The 16338-nt window shown below is 40.4% G+C and overlaps 1 protein-coding gene across 1 annotated transcript; it reads left to right on the top strand.

Moving 5' to 3' along the window:
- The first annotated feature begins 1000 nt into the window (after positions 1–1000).
- Positions 1001–16226, top strand: LOC146471676 (uncharacterized). Its single transcript, XM_085120771.1, has 6 exons — positions 1001–5029; positions 11629–11835; positions 12709–12969; positions 13536–13787; positions 14804–15022; positions 15930–16226. Exons 1-6 carry the CDS (start codon positions 1243–1245, stop codon positions 16121–16123), a joined length of 4920 nt encoding a protein of 1639 aa, XP_084976897.1. The 5' UTR covers positions 1001–1242; the 3' UTR covers positions 16124–16226.
- Positions 16227–16338: the final 112 nt, after the last annotated feature.

Below are 16338 nucleotides of genomic sequence, written 5' to 3'. Positions count from 1 at the left end.
ACATTTCAATATACGCACTTTTCTTCGTGCCACCCACCAGAGGTCAAAAAAGGCTTCATCAAAGGTGAGGTTCTGAGACTTCTCAGAACAAACTCTTCTAAAAAGCTATTTGAAGAGTAAATTAAAAATCTTAGATCACGCCTAGGGGAAAGAGGTTATCCCGAGAACCTTGTTCAATGGACCATCTTAGAAGTGCATTTCAGTTGAAAATAGGAACCTGGCACTCCTTCAAAAACCAAAGGAGAACAAACGAATCTTGCCTTTCGTTACACAATACCACCCAGCAGTGCCATACCTCTTGAAAGACCGGCACTTAATAGAGCAACAACCATAGCTCAAAGTGAATCTACAAAGAGCCGCCCAATATCTTACAAAAGAGGGCGATCGATCAAAGATATACTGGTGAGAGCCAAATTATAAAAAAGGCTAAAACCAGACACTAGGGAGTCGTGCAGGCCTGTCACTCTAGTACGGTGTTGAAACCGAGACCTCAGTTCATCTTCTACAGAGGTTTGGGTACTGGATCTTTTGGCTGTCACTGTAGAATCTCCTTGCAAAGCCGTAGAAACACTTCTTACTATCGACGCTAATCTGTCCTCGTTAAATTCAGAAGCGTTCGACCCTGCCATTTTTTAGATGCGAAGACGTCACTTCGGCGCACGTGCGTCGACGCAAGACGCAAAACAAAAATTCAGCGGTCTTAGCATCCAGCGGTGTAAACATATATCACTTTGTACTTCATACAAGCCAATCATAATCTCGATGTATATGCGAATCTCGATATACATATATGAGAATCTTGACGCGTAAATTTATCTGTAATTTTCGATTTAAAAAATTGGTCCATTACGTATCTTGATGTAGGTATACGAACCATGATATGAATATGCGAAGTTTGGTGTCTATATTCGAAACTTGGTGAGCATTTATTACACTTGATGTGCTGGCGTGCGAATCTTGATATGTGTATTTAAACCTTGTTGCAGACATATGCAAACTCAACATATGCATACTAATCTTAACATTGATATATGAAACTTGATGTAAATAAATAAAACTTGACATTGATATATGAAACTTGATGTAAATAAATAAATCTTGATATTTTGTCCCTTTTGGACAAGCATGGGCCTGACACGGCATCCCTTTAAGTCGGTCATTCAGAAAATCGCTAGATCGATTTCTTGGAATTGATAGCCAATTCGAACTCCAAGATCCAGATCCAGTAAGGATCGAAGCAAAATGTTGTATTCCAAAATTTGTACTACAATCGTTTTGTTTCTGATGTTATGTTTCAGCAGTATTATTGTAGCTGAAAGAGATATTTACGTGTCGCCAAGCGGAAATGATTCGTCAAACTGCAGCAATCTGGAGTTTCAGTGCAAAACGATCGACAGGGCTTTATCTCTCGCGATTGGTCTCAACTCAACAAAGATATTTGCAGCAAAAGGAAATTACTCATTGAAAAGAAGCCACCATTTTAGAAGGATTTCATCCTTCGGTCTCTTTGGAACTGGGTTATCCCGAGACGACGTGGAAATAACATGCCACGCAAATGTCAGTGTCTCGTTTATCCTTAGCGAGAATATTACTTTCGAAGGAGTCAAGCTTAGAAAGTGTGGTGCATGGTTTTCGAGTTCGACTGGACCGACCAAGAATTATCCAAATGTTAAACACGCAAAGTTCAAGGCCGCCTTAGATTTTCGATATTGTCGAAATCTACGGATCTCCGATGTCGAAATCTCTTCATCGCCCGGGCTCGGTGCCAATTTATACGATGTTGGGGGTGTTGTGAATGTCACAGACAGTTGGTTTAAAAACAATTACGCTCGCGACAGCATCTTTGCCCCCTTAACTGAGATTGGAAACTACGTTTACTCAGGCGGTGGTATGTTCATTATGCTTAACCAATATGGCTATGATACAGTGGATGTAACGCCAAGTGAACACGACTCCTATCATCACAATAACAGCTACGTATTTACACGTTGTCATTTTCTCGGAAACAAGGCCCTGAGGTCTAACGTTAAAGAAGAGCACGAACTTAACACACCAAAACTTTCATTCACCCGTGGAGGGGGTTTAGCAGTGTATTTGAGAGAGAATGCTAGCGGTTGCATCATTAGAATAAAATCATGTAACTTCTCCGACAACAAGGCATCATGGGGTGGAGGGCTTCAAGTTGAGATGAGCGACAACACGGAACGCAATTTTTTTGTCATGGAAACAACAGTTTTCCAGAGAAACCACGCTGTATTAGCCGGTGGAGGGGCCCGATTAGGAAACTTACCCTACAAAGGAGTTCAACTTCGTCTCAACCAATTCAATGTCAGCGATTGCATATTTGAAAACAATAAGGCAGCATGGGGAGGTGGTACGACACTGTATGGAACGACTATTCCCAGAAAGTGCACCAAGCACTCAGATCCTGGTCTTACTCAGTTTCACTTTTTGGGATGCAAATGGCTGGCAAACAGAGGGAATGTTGGAGCTGCCTTGGGCGCATTTCTTCACAATGAAAATGATGACTTTATTGGACCTGAAGTTCCGTACCATGTGTGTTTTAAGAATGACACACTGTTCCGTTCAAACGAAGTGATTCCGTCTGAAGATAATTTAGCGATAGGACAAGGATCTCTTTACAGCGTGGAGGTACCTCTTATCTTCCGAATGAATGCACAATTCGTTAACAATACCCTGTCAGCATTGGTTCTAGATGGATCAACGCTTCAAGTTCACGACAAGTTAGATTTCATTAACAACACTGGGTTTAAAGGAGGAGCTATAGCAATGTATGGACGATCGAGAATTGTTTTTAACGAAAATTCCACATTGAACTTTGACGGAAATTCTGGTAATGACAAAGGTGGAGCGCTTTACATTCAAACCCCAGGATCTCCTCTGGTAAGTTTTAACGCTACTGGTACTAACTTTCACGCTTGTTTTTTCGGGTACTCTAATTCTTCAATGGATTATAGCGATTGGAATACATCTGTTATCTTCAAAGATAACACAGCATCTCTGGGAAAATCGGTCTATGCTACAACGCTGGAAAACTGTCGGCGAGCAGGCGAGACTCGAAGTAACAACAGTGTACTCAGATGGCCGTTTGTAAAGTACAGCAGACAGGGTGGAAAGATTGCAACTGATCCCGTGGAATTATGGGCTAAGAAAAAGGACTGGGAGGTTGCCCCGGGAGAAGTGTTTAATGCAACGGTTATATTGCGTGACGAAGTTCAAAATTCAGTCCCGGGAGTTGTTGATGTTTCAATAATATCGTCATCAGTCAACCTCGGCATTCATTTATCGCCCTTCCTTGTAATTGATGGCAAAATTAGAAACGTCAGCCTGCACAGCAAAAATGGGGAAAGCATGCCGTTTTCTGTTAAACTGAATTACATCGGATGCAAACTTGTAGGGAAAACGTTAGCTAACATCAGGTTAAAGAAGTGCCACCCCGGCTTTACGTTTTGTAATACAACATCTAAATGTGAATGCATGTCATTTAGTGATGAGTACGGAATAAGCGTCTTGCGTTGTCTCTCTGATGGAAAGACCCTAATGGTAAAGGGAGGGTACTGGGCAGGAAATGTGGACGGCAAATTTGACATACATTTTTGTCCTCTTGGATACTGTAATTCAAGCTTGTCAAACCAATCTTACTATCGTTATCTTGAGGGCCACGTTTGCGAGCGAAATAGAAATCAAACGAGCATCCTATGCGGGAAATGTAAGAACAATTACAGCGTAACCATTGGAAGTGAAGATTGTCGTAAAACCTGTACTAACTTGCATCTGTTTTACCTGATTATGATCGGCCTGGCTCTTATCGTGATTGTGGTTATAATCATGCTGATTGATCTCGATTTCTTTACCGGGTACCTGAACGCCTGGCTGTATTCATACCAAGTTATGAAGCTACTGACACCCGATGGGTTTGAATTCGATCCTTTTATCGAGTTTTTTATCGCGTTTACAAATATCCGTATACACTTTGGCGACCATGGTTTCTGTTTAGCCAAAGGATTGGACAATGCAGACAAGCTAATGATAATGTACGCCATTCCCACCTACGTAATAGTTGTCGTGTGGTTGTTAACAAAGGTAGTGGGTGCTTATCCCAACTGGCGCTTTAGCAAGAGAGTCAAAGCTCCGTTTCGTGCTGTATGTACCATTCTTGTGCTCTGTTACACAGACATCACGAGAATTTCCCTCAGGATCCTGCATCCCGCCAAATTTGGCCATGGATTAAAGACCGTCGTCTTTGTCAATGGTGAACTCGACTTTTTCCACAGTGGAAAACATGTCGGGTATGCGATTGTTGCAATAATCTACATATTGGTATTCGTTATTCCGTTTCCGCTCATCCTCTTGTTTCGCCCGTTCTTGACCAGAGGTCTCCGGCCCGTGTTAAATCTCAATCGCTGGAAGCCTTTTTTTGACGCTTTTCAGAACTGCCTTAAGGATGAATATCGGTGGTGTGCGGCTTTCTATTTCCTCTGCCGACTGGGGATTTTGGTGATCGATACTTTTATGCTAGCCAGTTCGAAAAAAAGAGTGTTGTTGGAGGGCATCTGCATTTTGATCCTCGCGGTCTTTACATTCTTGAGGCCTTACAAAGAAGCCCGTGATGTCAGAGAAGACGAAAAGAGCTATGAGTGGATCAACAAATCAGACGTGGTAGTCTTGACAGCCCTCTGCCTTATTGCCGTGGCCAGTTCACCAAACACCCCAAATCGGAAGGACAGTTTGAAAACAGTGGTCAAGATCTTAGCATATATTCCCTTGCTTGTCCTTCTGGCGCTAGCCTACCGAGTGTTAAGGAACTATTGCCCGGGAATCGCGAAGAGATGTCTTCCTCTTCCACAAGATGCTGATTCATTGCCAGATATGTCTGAATCGTCTGATACTGCAGGCAGCCAGAGAGCGACACCAGTCATCTCTCAAACCTTTGTTTTCCAACAGAGCACCCGAGGAAGCCGCCAGAGCAGCAGAGGTAGTCAACAGAGCAACAGAGAAAACCAGCCGATATAATACAAAATACTGGTAACCGGTTCACCTTACCCCCAATAAAGCCGCAAAACGCAAAACTGATTTGAAACGTTAAACTACGATTGATGTTGACAGAGTTCGGGAGTCGAAGAGATGCGGTTGAAACGCGAAGACCTCTGCGGGTCATGCAAGATTTCAAATGTACTCCTCTGATTACAAGACCATGCTGTCTCCTTATTTACCGTTAACGTTTACTGTTAACTTTTTTGTTTTGTTTTGTTTGGTTTTGTTCATTTTTAGTGATCTGGGCCCGGTTTTTGGAAAGTCGATTAACGCTAATCCATGATAACAAGTTAACCGAGGTTTACACCTCGCTCATTAAAAGCGATTTCTGAAAGCTAATTTTAAATACAAGTCTAAAGTCAAAAACTGAAGGAGGAAATGGAGGAATCTTTGATGATTAGTCATTACATTCTAAACAAAGTTCATGTTAATCCAGGATTAGTTTAATCGGGCTTTGAACAACTGGGCCCTGTTGAAATAGGTATAATATATATAATAAACTTACAGTCAGTCTTTGTCACGCATGACCAGTATTTCCGAGAATGAACCTTTTTGTAACTCTCCGGCATTTGAATGAAATCTTGAAGATTTATGTGGAAATCTTTCCGAAAAAGACGCATTAACTGAAAAAAAAAAAAAAAAAAAAGAAATCAAAAACCTTGGGAAACAACTGTTATTTTTGAAGTACTTGATGTTGTGATGTAAGAAAAAATAAATAACCGTCAATAAATTGAAATCTCGCTGGCGATGTTCAAATTTCAAAACTCCGTTCAAATTTCAAAAATACTGGTCACGTGTGATGTAGATTGATTGTAATGTGCATTTCAATAAATTGGTGTTCACCAGCGCAATTACTGATAAACGAAAGTATAGTAACGTCGACTGATCATTTACTGCATGGAGGGGTTCCAAAGGCCAGCTAAAGGTATTCAAATACGTTAAAGAATATATCAAACACGAGACACAGTGTTTCATCACATATCAAACACCGAGATGAGAGTTGAAAATACGACGCGTAGCGGAGTATTTTTGACGAACTTCGAGGTTTTTGATTTCGTGATGAAACATTGTGACGAGTGTTGGATATAACTTCTCAAACAAACTGATTATGAAGGAGAAATTAAGGATGCAAAAACGAGGACTTTCATCAGATATCAAAACACGTCACGGGGCATGATTTCCTTCGTCTTTGGCGTTTGAATTATTAATGAGTTTGAGAAGGCCAGAATCAACGGCTATTGCCAAAAAAAAGAAAAAGAAACCCTTCATTCCTGATATATATGGCTAGGCAATTTAAACAAAATTAGGAACATGGGGATGTTTCATATTCGTTAACATTTTGTAAGAGGTGACGGTGTTCCAAGTTTCTGAAGTTTCTGAAGAATACAGAAACGTTTTCAGATGCAGAATGAAATATTTCCTACCGTTCATGATCATGTTCGGAAAGACCATACTTTATGTCAAAAACTATAAGAGGACAGAGGACAATGGTTGATTTTTAGCAAAACATCAAATTTTTAATTAATAAATCAATTTTAAAAAATCAGAGACACTCATTTCAAAGGTCAGTCAATCAATCATTTATCCACGAAGTGCCAAGTAGCATAGAAATATATATATTTTTTTTACTAAAAAACGATCGTACAACTAAACAACCCGGAGAAATAAAAAAGAAAAAAAATTACACACGGTAATTTAAAATAAGTTAAAATGTAAGAGGCTCAAGATTCAACTTCCAGATAATGTTTTTAAGAGTATGTAGATTCGGAGCCTCAAGGGCTACCGTAGGCAGGTTGTTCCAAAGACGACCAGCCAGCTTGTGTTGTGGTTCCCATGAGTAAATTTGGATCCGGATTCCCGCTTCAGATTACTTTAACAGATTTGTTAAATCTTTACAGGAAACGCTTTTCTATTTTCTACCAGCCAGGTTAATTGCAATTTCCACCAAGTGTTCAGGTAGAAGTTGAGGCAAAAGTTTAAAATAATTAACCGTGAACTAGTTAACGAATAACACACTGAAAATTCAGACCTCAAAAAGCTTGGGTGGTTTCCAGACTACGGAGCGTACGCAACCAATCCCTCCTTAGAGATTCAAATCGCTATGGTGTGGCGGCCATGTTGGTGTACCATAACAAACCAAGCCTTGATAAAGCAAGTGTTCTCGAGAATCTATACATTGTTGCTTTTCCTGTCCTTTTGCTTCTCTTTTCAGTAATAACCTTATCTTTTAGCTCAAAACAAACCGAAAAAGCAATTTTCTCAAAGATTTTCCCGGCTACAAAACAGCCATGATTTCGAACTCGCGATACGTTTGACATTTGTGGAATGAGAAACCTTTTGTTGACGGTTCACCAACATGGCGGGGATGAGTTTTTGAGTCTTCTTTTGGAAGTAAAGCTCGTGCCTTTTAGTGTGCAAAGAAGGCCAAACACTAACTAATGAATGTACGGAGTTACACTAGCGACTCAAAGGTGTACATAACGCCCTCAACCAGGGATTTCGGGTTGAAAATTTCCATAGTGCTAACGGGGCATTACTGAGGAATCTCGATCGCTAGAAATGGAAACATGTTCTATTCCCAGAAAGCTACGTTTGTGACCGCTTTTAATATACGAACCAACGACCGCTGATGGATTTCTGTTTACTGTTACTGGTGAGCGAGATGCTTTAAGTACAATATTGTGCTTGTAAAGTTACACACGAATCCGAAGGGACAATCCGTCCGTCCGTCCGTCCGCTTCACCCAGATTTCTGCTTGTAGCACGTCGAGCCAGCTACGTTCAAAATTATAGCCTAATTAATATTCATTGTAACAGAAAAGTTTTTCAGTGAAAGATTTTTGTAGGAAAAGAACCTGAAAATACAGTTTTCTTGTCAACCTTTTAAAACGGCTTCGTAATTTCTTTTCACTATGACTGGTAAATTAAAAAAAAATCAAATCAAGTTGCACTAATTCAATGTTTAAACAGCTTATTGCCTATTTTAATAAACCCAGGGAGCATTAAGCCGATAAGGTCAATGAATGATTACGACCGTCTCACGATTTTGTTCAATCTTGAGACTTGTTTCCCTAGCAACCGTCACGGCGCTCACTTATACCCTTTTTAGTGGAAGTAAATTTAAGGCACAGATTACCAAGGGTCTAGTAATGACTGAAAATTAATAAAAATTATTTAACATTACCTGCACTTTCTTGTTTATATCTTACGTACAAGCTTACTCGTTGGGGTATTTTGGGCTTGCCTTCCGCATTCTCGGCGAAAATAAACGTTCTATAGCTTCCTAATTTACGTAACAAGCCAAAAATAGAGGAATTGAATGTTAACGCGCCTTCACGCGGCAAACATAACTTGTCAAACGAGTTGACAAACTCTAAAAAGTTGGCAAACGCTAACTTTCACGTGTCAAACCCTCACAAATGAGATAAAGTAAAAAATAGAGCAACATGGCGTCTCATACGAGCGTCGTGTCGTAGTGGCTATTGATAATTAACGGGTTATCGGCTGATGAACGTTTTTATCGGCGAATACGAGACAGAGTTGACGAAGGTTTTGACGTTTATCGATGAACTTGAAAGCAGCTGTTTTCTGGTCTTCAGCCGCCACCGCCTTGCATAGTAAAATGATGAGAAGAAAATGGGACATCTGATTGGTTAAAAGTGAACAACTCGCATCTGAAAGTCATTCAGACGTCAAATATGCGCTGCAAACGATGGCGAGAATAGAGAGCAGTTGTATTTCTCCCCGTTGAATGAAGGCACTGTCACCAGGTACGTGTCCTTTCAATGAGCTGTAAATCTTAAAATTTGCTGTTAACGCCTTCAGTTCTCTCGAAATAGAATCAAATGTGTGTGTGAAAATCGAAAAAGTTCCATTTTTTTCACCCCTTCTCCTGCCAAACTGCAATTTTATGAAGTTCTTGCCAATGTCACAGTCAGTGAACCGTTCATTTCGGCTGGCTGACCGTACTTCTCATTGGACAATTCGAACAATTGCACACCCGTATAAAACTTCACTTAGCGAGAGAGGAGTCGGCAAGTTGGAGCAAAAGGTTAAGATTTCGCAGGTAATCAGAACTCCCATTAAAAAAACCTTTCGGGGAAAGCTATCGGAAAATTTCCTTGCGCATTTTATTGCCCTTTCTTGAATGCTACTCCTATATTTCGTGTTTCCACGGCAATTTTTATGGTTGATTAATAATAGTGAAAAGCTGAGAACACATGTTTTACCTCAGCGGGAAGCTAGAACAAGGCATAAAGTTGGCTGGTAGAATATGACATGAACTGCCTGAATTTCCATATCGACTGTAAAAAGCCGTTGTTATGTTTGTTCTTGACAACGGTGTCAACCAAAAGCAGAAGGCAGAGCAGAAAATAACAAAGAACTTGGCAGCTAAGTTAAATTAAGTGAATTTACACACCGACTAGAATAAACACCATTATGCACAGCAGCCGAAAGGGTGAACAGCTGAAGATTAAGTCGGGCTGTTGTTATGCTAGTAAATAACGAAATAAACAAAACCTTTAAGTAAAATTCGTTTACCGGGAACCGTCCAGGCAGAGCAAAATATTTTCAGGACAATTCAAAAAGCCTGGTAAAAACACCATCGTTCATATGCTCAGTACTAGAAATAACCAACTAAAGCAGTCGGGCTGCAATGTAGCAGCCAAATCAACTAACATAACCTTGGAGCCTACAGCCTTGGAAAAAGGCCTTTGTTATGCAAGCTAGAAAGCGAAATAAACAAACACATTAAGTACAGTTCATTTACCGACAACCGTCTAGCCTCGGGGAAAAGCACCATCTTTTATGCTCAGTAGTTGAAATAAACAACTGAAGCAGTTGGTCTAATAGAAGAAAGATCCTCGCAGTTAGTGCGCAACTTAAGCAATTGTGAAAAGAAGAAATTGGGCTGCTTTGATGCTACAACCTTGGAAAAAAGCCTTTGATGTGGTAGTTAGGAACGAAATAAACAAAAAAGTTAAGTATAATTCCTTTATCGTCATAGGGTTAACGTCTAGACAGGCCAAGAACGGAACAAAGAAGCAACTCATTGAAAGGGAGACAGTACTGGAACAATAGAACAAAGACCGTGGCAGTTATCTACACGACTTAATTAAGCAGTTGCAAAAAGAAAATCTGAAAAAAATTCAGGCTTGAACGGGATTCGATCGCCGAGGCCATGGGTTAAAATCCCGTTTAAGCCTGAATTTTTTCAGGATTTCTTTTCCCAACTGCTCAAGTAGCGTAAATAACTACAAGAATCTTTCTTCTCGTTACTGTCTTTCACCCGCTGTTCAAATATATGTTTTGATAAATTCATATTCAGGTACTAGTATTGGTAGGTACTGCGATCTTGGATTTTGAAGACCGGAAGCGTATCAAAAGAAAAAAAACTGCACTGTATGTTTGTAACTCGACAAAGATCTGTAAAGAGACGGACACACTATGATCTTCCGCGCATGCGCATAGTTCGTATGTGTCACTTGACTGATGAACTACAGGGAGAGTCGTGGCAAATTAGTTTTTCAGTAAACAAAGGAAAAAACCAATCAAGTACAAAGTTTGTTGGGGGTGCAGATGATCAAATACTAAAGTGGACTTTCAGAACAATAAACTACGTCCAATTAACAAGTTTGGATAATTATTAGGAGAGTGAAAAAATATAAAGGTACGTGGACGCCTGGTAGAAATCACTTTGATTCCTTGAGAACTTCGAAGTACTTGGAAGAGAACAATGATCGCGTTTCTAGCCGGCTTCGCTTTGGCTTTTCAACTAGGAGTTACAACAGGTAAAGTTAACACTAATCCGTGGAAAATCTATTAATCTGAGAATGCTTACTTTTTAGGACGCCTTGTTGAAGAGCAAAGCACTCCAATCATTTCAGTTGTATGACAAAATACCAGCGCTTCTTACCGACCAAACACGCACGTTTACAGTGACAACGTGTAGCTGTTGTTACTGAGCACTGAGCTACTGCTGTAACAGCAGGAGAAAATGAAATTAGAGCAAATCCCAATTAAGTCGTTTTAACACTTTGAGTGTTCCGCAATAAAAAAAAGGGTGGGCTAAGGGACCAACTCTAAGATCTGGGATACGTTATCCAGAAAGGGTTCAAGGAAGTAAAGCTTGCCATGTAAGGTGCCCTCGTCCGGTTTAATCTTCGTTCTCTGTCTGGGTTTTATTTGTGTTTACTTGACTTCAAGATGTTAGTACGAAGGGAAGAATGGAACAATTCGCTCATCAGTTCAGTGGGGGTTAAGCATTGCAGGAGATCCTCACGATCGCGATCTTCCTTTATGCTGATTGCTGTCATTCGTGATCAGACGTATTTCAGTTTTTTTTTTTTTTTAATCTTATTGATTTAGTTATTTGTTATATTTTTTAACCTGCCAATTTTCATTTAACCAAGTTTTGGTAACGACGGCTAAAGTTAACAGCTACATGCAGTTATCTGTACCTTCCATGGACTCTTACGTTTTAAATAATTTCATTAATTTTGATTACTTCATCTTGGTGAAAAAAGAAGAAAATATATTTTAAAATCTCCTAAACTTTCTTTCCCATTTTTAGTAACTGCGGGTTGCCCTAAGCTATCTGCTATGCAGGTGGCAATTCCGCACGACATCAGGTGCATCAAAGAACCTTCACCAGTTGGCAAAACCTGCAGCTTTGGTTGTCCACAGGGATACTATCTGGGAGATGATCCGAACAGAGGTTCTTTTAGATTCCTTTGCCAGAAAAATGGAACTTGGAGTGGGGAAAATCACACATGTGTCGGTAAGTTTTTTCATGTGTGTTAAATGCGACTCGTCTCACCTTTTCTAAAGAAAAAATGTCAAATGCTTTGTTTATAGTGGAAATGCACTCAGCAACCCAAAGCTAGTTTACAGGAAGTCCATTCAGAAATAACGAGAAACAAATAATCAAATCAAACATAACAGGTTTGAGACGAGGGAATGTAACCATAAGCCACCATTAAGAGTTACTGCCACTGGACATATCGAGAGCATATGATCTTTAGACTAAGGCGGTGACTTTGCCCGAAGGCCATAAAAAGAACCATGAATAACGTACTGTACTCGTGACAACCATGTCAGTGAAATTTCCTAAGCCTGGAATAAGTTGGCAGCAAGTGGTAGGACTGTTCATGCCCACATAATAACTTAAAGTAAACTCAATTATTGCTGCGATGTACTGAGAGTTCGTGAGCGGGTCCCGGGGGGAGGGGGGGTACTCCAAAAAAAATTGGGTAGGGGTGTGCGGCCTGCTTCCCAAAACCCCTACCCTATTTATGACCAAAATCTGCGATTTTCCCTACCCTATTTATGACCTGAAGTAGCTTCTTCTAAAACAAAAAAGGAACCCAGGACTACAGTGCAAAAATCTATACCCTGTTTATTACCTAAATGGCGGCAAATTGGCTAAAATCGATACCCTATTTATGACCAAAACAGCCGAAAAACCATACCCTTTGGCGCCGCACATACCTATATAGCCCATATAAGGGAGTACCCCCCCCCCCCCCGGGGAGCGGGTAAGCCACTTAATACAACTTACCAAACCTTGGTACGAGTCTACTATTCATATGTTGGACACACCAAAACACAGAGGGCTAACTGACTTCTATTCTTAACACTTTGACTTGTGCAGACATGTGGCCTCCACAAATCCATGGTTGTCCATGCAGCAAAATAATCACCGCCAAAACAGGCAGCGCAGCAGAAGTGGTGTCCTGGAAAGTAGTAGATGTCGACGACAATTCATTTCAGGTTGATCCAAACGCCACGGTCACGGTGCACTCCAGTCACACATCTCCTTATAATTTTACAATTGGCTGGCATCAAGTGTTCATAACCGCCACAGATAAGGCTGGAAATACAAAAACCTGTCAGTTTAGTGTTACAATAAGAGGTAATCTTAGAGTAGTGACAAAGGAAAACTTAAAGACTTAAAGGAGCTTGGTCGTGGGGATGTTCATGACTTTTGGTCTCTCCGTTTAGACTTTTTCCTAGTCCCCACTATCTGTCCTTGTACGCGAATCTTAAACTAAAAACAAAAGTTAGAAAAGATAAAACGCAAAAAAAATATTCTGAACCTAATTTCAAACATGGAACACCCAAACAATAAACAATTTCAATAAAAACATCACATTAACACAGAGAATTTAGATCCAGTGTTCGGATCGTTGTTAGTTAACCCTATTCGGATCTTCATAATATAGACTTCACAATTACACTTCTGAAGCAAAGTGGCAGTGAAGTCGCGAGACCCAAGCGATGAGGCACTTTAACAAATGTAAGATTTTCAAACGATTGCTATAAGACATAAACAATAGAAACCAAGACGTCAAATCACTCTCTAATTAACTAACTGTGGCTTATGTTTGCAAATGCAACCAGTTTTAGCAATGGCGCACACGCTATTTCTTTCTCTTTTTATTTTTTAATTATTTTTTTTTATTATCACTTTTTTTTCAGACATAGAGATGCCAACCTGTAGTTTCTGTCCAAGCGACATTGTCAAAGTTGCCAAAAGTCCAATGGAAAGGGTTTCGTGGGACTTTCCAGTCTGTGAGGACAATTCTCGCTTGCCTGTTATATTTAGCGTTAACTATCAAAATGGTCAAAACTTCAGAGTTCCTGGAAAGTACAAAGTTCAGTATATCGTGGAGGACCACGCCAAACCACGAAACGTATACACTGGATGCTCCTTCACCATCACCCTCAAGAGTAAGACAAACTGGTTTATTTGATGAAATGATCAAAACGTGCGACAAGAGGAAACTTATTCCCTTTTTCTGACCAAAACGCCATTTTCCATTTCGTTTTAAAGCCTGAAGAAAGCTTCTCGAAAGTTGGTGGGGTCATACAAGGGCGGCTCTTCAAACCCTAACCTCAGGATTTTAGGCAATGAACGTGAGCTCATTTTCCATCTCGTTTTCAGTACCCGTTTAAGTACCGTCACTGAAAACTAGTCACTGTGTAATGTTCCACAACATTTGACTTTGAAATGTTCTTTAAAATTATATGGAACACATCAGACAAGTTTGCAATGAAAAGTTTTTAACCGATCTTGAAAATATATTTAACGTGCCTGCTCGTGGTAGGTTACCGGAACTTTCGAGAAACGGTTGCCCTTGTCACTAAAATCATGCCATATTGTCCTGTCCAACGACCTGGTGTAGCCAAGAGGCCCATTAGTGCTAATCAGTTCTGGTGCTTAAATTCCTCTTCCATAGAATAAAGCAAGTCAAATGAGTACCACTAACTACGTCCAGGATATCCAGCATGAAGTGACTTGTAATAGTGCGACTCCACCTTGAGTCCTTCACTGAAAGAGTAAATAGGAATAGTATTACCCCTCCACGGATAGGTTGCTAGTAAATGACAGGATACAGCATGAAGTGACTAGTAATACTACTCGTTCCTCCTTACTTTCCTACTTTCCTATGGGGTGCCAGTCGGTTATCAGTTCCACCTCTCCCAGCATTTTCAGTTTATCTAACGTTTCCTTAGCACCAATTCATACACCTGGGTAGAAACAGAGCGTGTAGGTCAATGCTCCTTCAGTCTAATGAAGTAACAGGATGTGGAGATCCTTCTCGAAACACTGAGCCAGCCAACAATTTCTCATTAATAGGTTAAATAATCGAGTTGAGAGTCCGATGCATTAACCCCTAATCCACACGTATAATTAAACTTCTACGTACTACATGTACTTACGTGCTCCATGCTGTTATTTTTAGGAGCTAACTGTCCAATGTACCCCCCTCCCAAGAATGGTGCTTTGGCTTGCCTGAATAGTAAGGATGACGCCACCGCGTTACTTTGTCAAGTGGCTTGTAAAGATGGCACTGATTTCGTTTTCCCTCCTTCCATGTTGTATGTTTGCCTTTACAGTGGTAAATGGTTGCATTATAGGCCTTTCATGCACAACCCGCAGCTTCCTTGGCCAAATTGTGCAAGTAAGTTCTTAGATATATATCCCCTTGTACTTGCATCTTTTACCTAATCGTCGTTCAACTGAAATTGATGGGGGAAGAGGGTTGGTTTCTCGCTGTTTTTGCAAAAATTTACAAAGAATTTAACCTAATAGATACCTCGTGGTGTCTACTACAGGATCGGTTCAAGCATGATATCATAGAGAAAACAGCCAGTAACTCCATGGAGCCACAGCACAGAATTTCCTAGTTTGCCTACAACACACACACGCGCCAGGCAAATATGCCGCGAAGTAACAGCCTTGGACAGATGTGTTGTCCATGTTCTATGACACACATTTCCATACCAATTCTCAGCAATGATTTTGTCAGTTGAAATTGTCATCATCTTCCTATTATAAGAAATGTGCGAAGCAAGAGAACGTCTCTAAAAACAACTGTTCAAAGATCTTCCAAGAGCTTTGCTTCCTTAATAACGTAAGCTTCGCAATATTATCGTTTTGAATGTTGAAATCTCCTTTAAAGCCTCGTTTTTAGTCCCTTTTCGACCCACGGGGGAAGCAGGGATGGCACAGTGATGAGGTGAGAGCACTTGCCTCCCACCAATGTGACCCGGTATCGATTCCCGGACTAGGCTTCATATGTGGGTTGAGTTTGTTGTTGGCTCTCGTCCTTGCTCCGAGGGTTTTTCTCCAGGTTCTTCGGTTTTCCTTCCCCCCAAAATACCAACATTTCCAAATTTCAATTCGACCTGGAACGCACAGACACCTTTGAACGAGCTCCGAGAGCTCTTTGGTGCTTCGTGGGTGAATAAATTACATTAACGTTTACATTTTACACGACAACCAATTCTCTTACACGACCGATGCCCTAGTAAAAGCAAAATAAATCGTTTAAGTCAAATTTGTAATATTTGTCTTCTTAATTGTAGGTGGAGTTGGGCCTTCCTTGCTGAAGAAACAAGGATATTCGTCATTTTTCTTCAACGGAAATCAAACACCAGCCAAAGCGGTATCCGAGATAAAGCGTAATTTTTTTGGCTTTCTTCGAAGCCCTGATGTCCCGCCATTCTATTGTGTACTGAACAAGGAATGTTCCCTAGACAGAGTGCGCGTTTACATTTAAAATAGCAAACGGTAAATAAAACATCGAATGACTAGAGGAAATTAAAATGTGGGATATGGCTACAGGCCAGGAACAAATAAATTATATTTTAAATGGGGAGTTATATTGTGTTGACTTATTAAGTTTATAAAAAATAGACCATCGCAATGCCTCTACGATCACGTGATCCTTTGCTACTATCTGCAAAATGCACCTATTGTCGTGGTGTTCAGAGG

The sequence above is a fragment of the Pavona decussata genome, unplaced genomic scaffold (genome assembly GCF_977016875.1).
Source record: "Pavona decussata unplaced genomic scaffold, jaPavDecu1.1 SCAFFOLD_102, whole genome shotgun sequence".
Taxonomy (NCBI): domain Eukaryota; kingdom Metazoa; phylum Cnidaria; class Anthozoa; order Scleractinia; family Agariciidae; genus Pavona; species Pavona decussata.
This window is presented reverse-complemented; position numbering and strand designations above follow the sequence as displayed.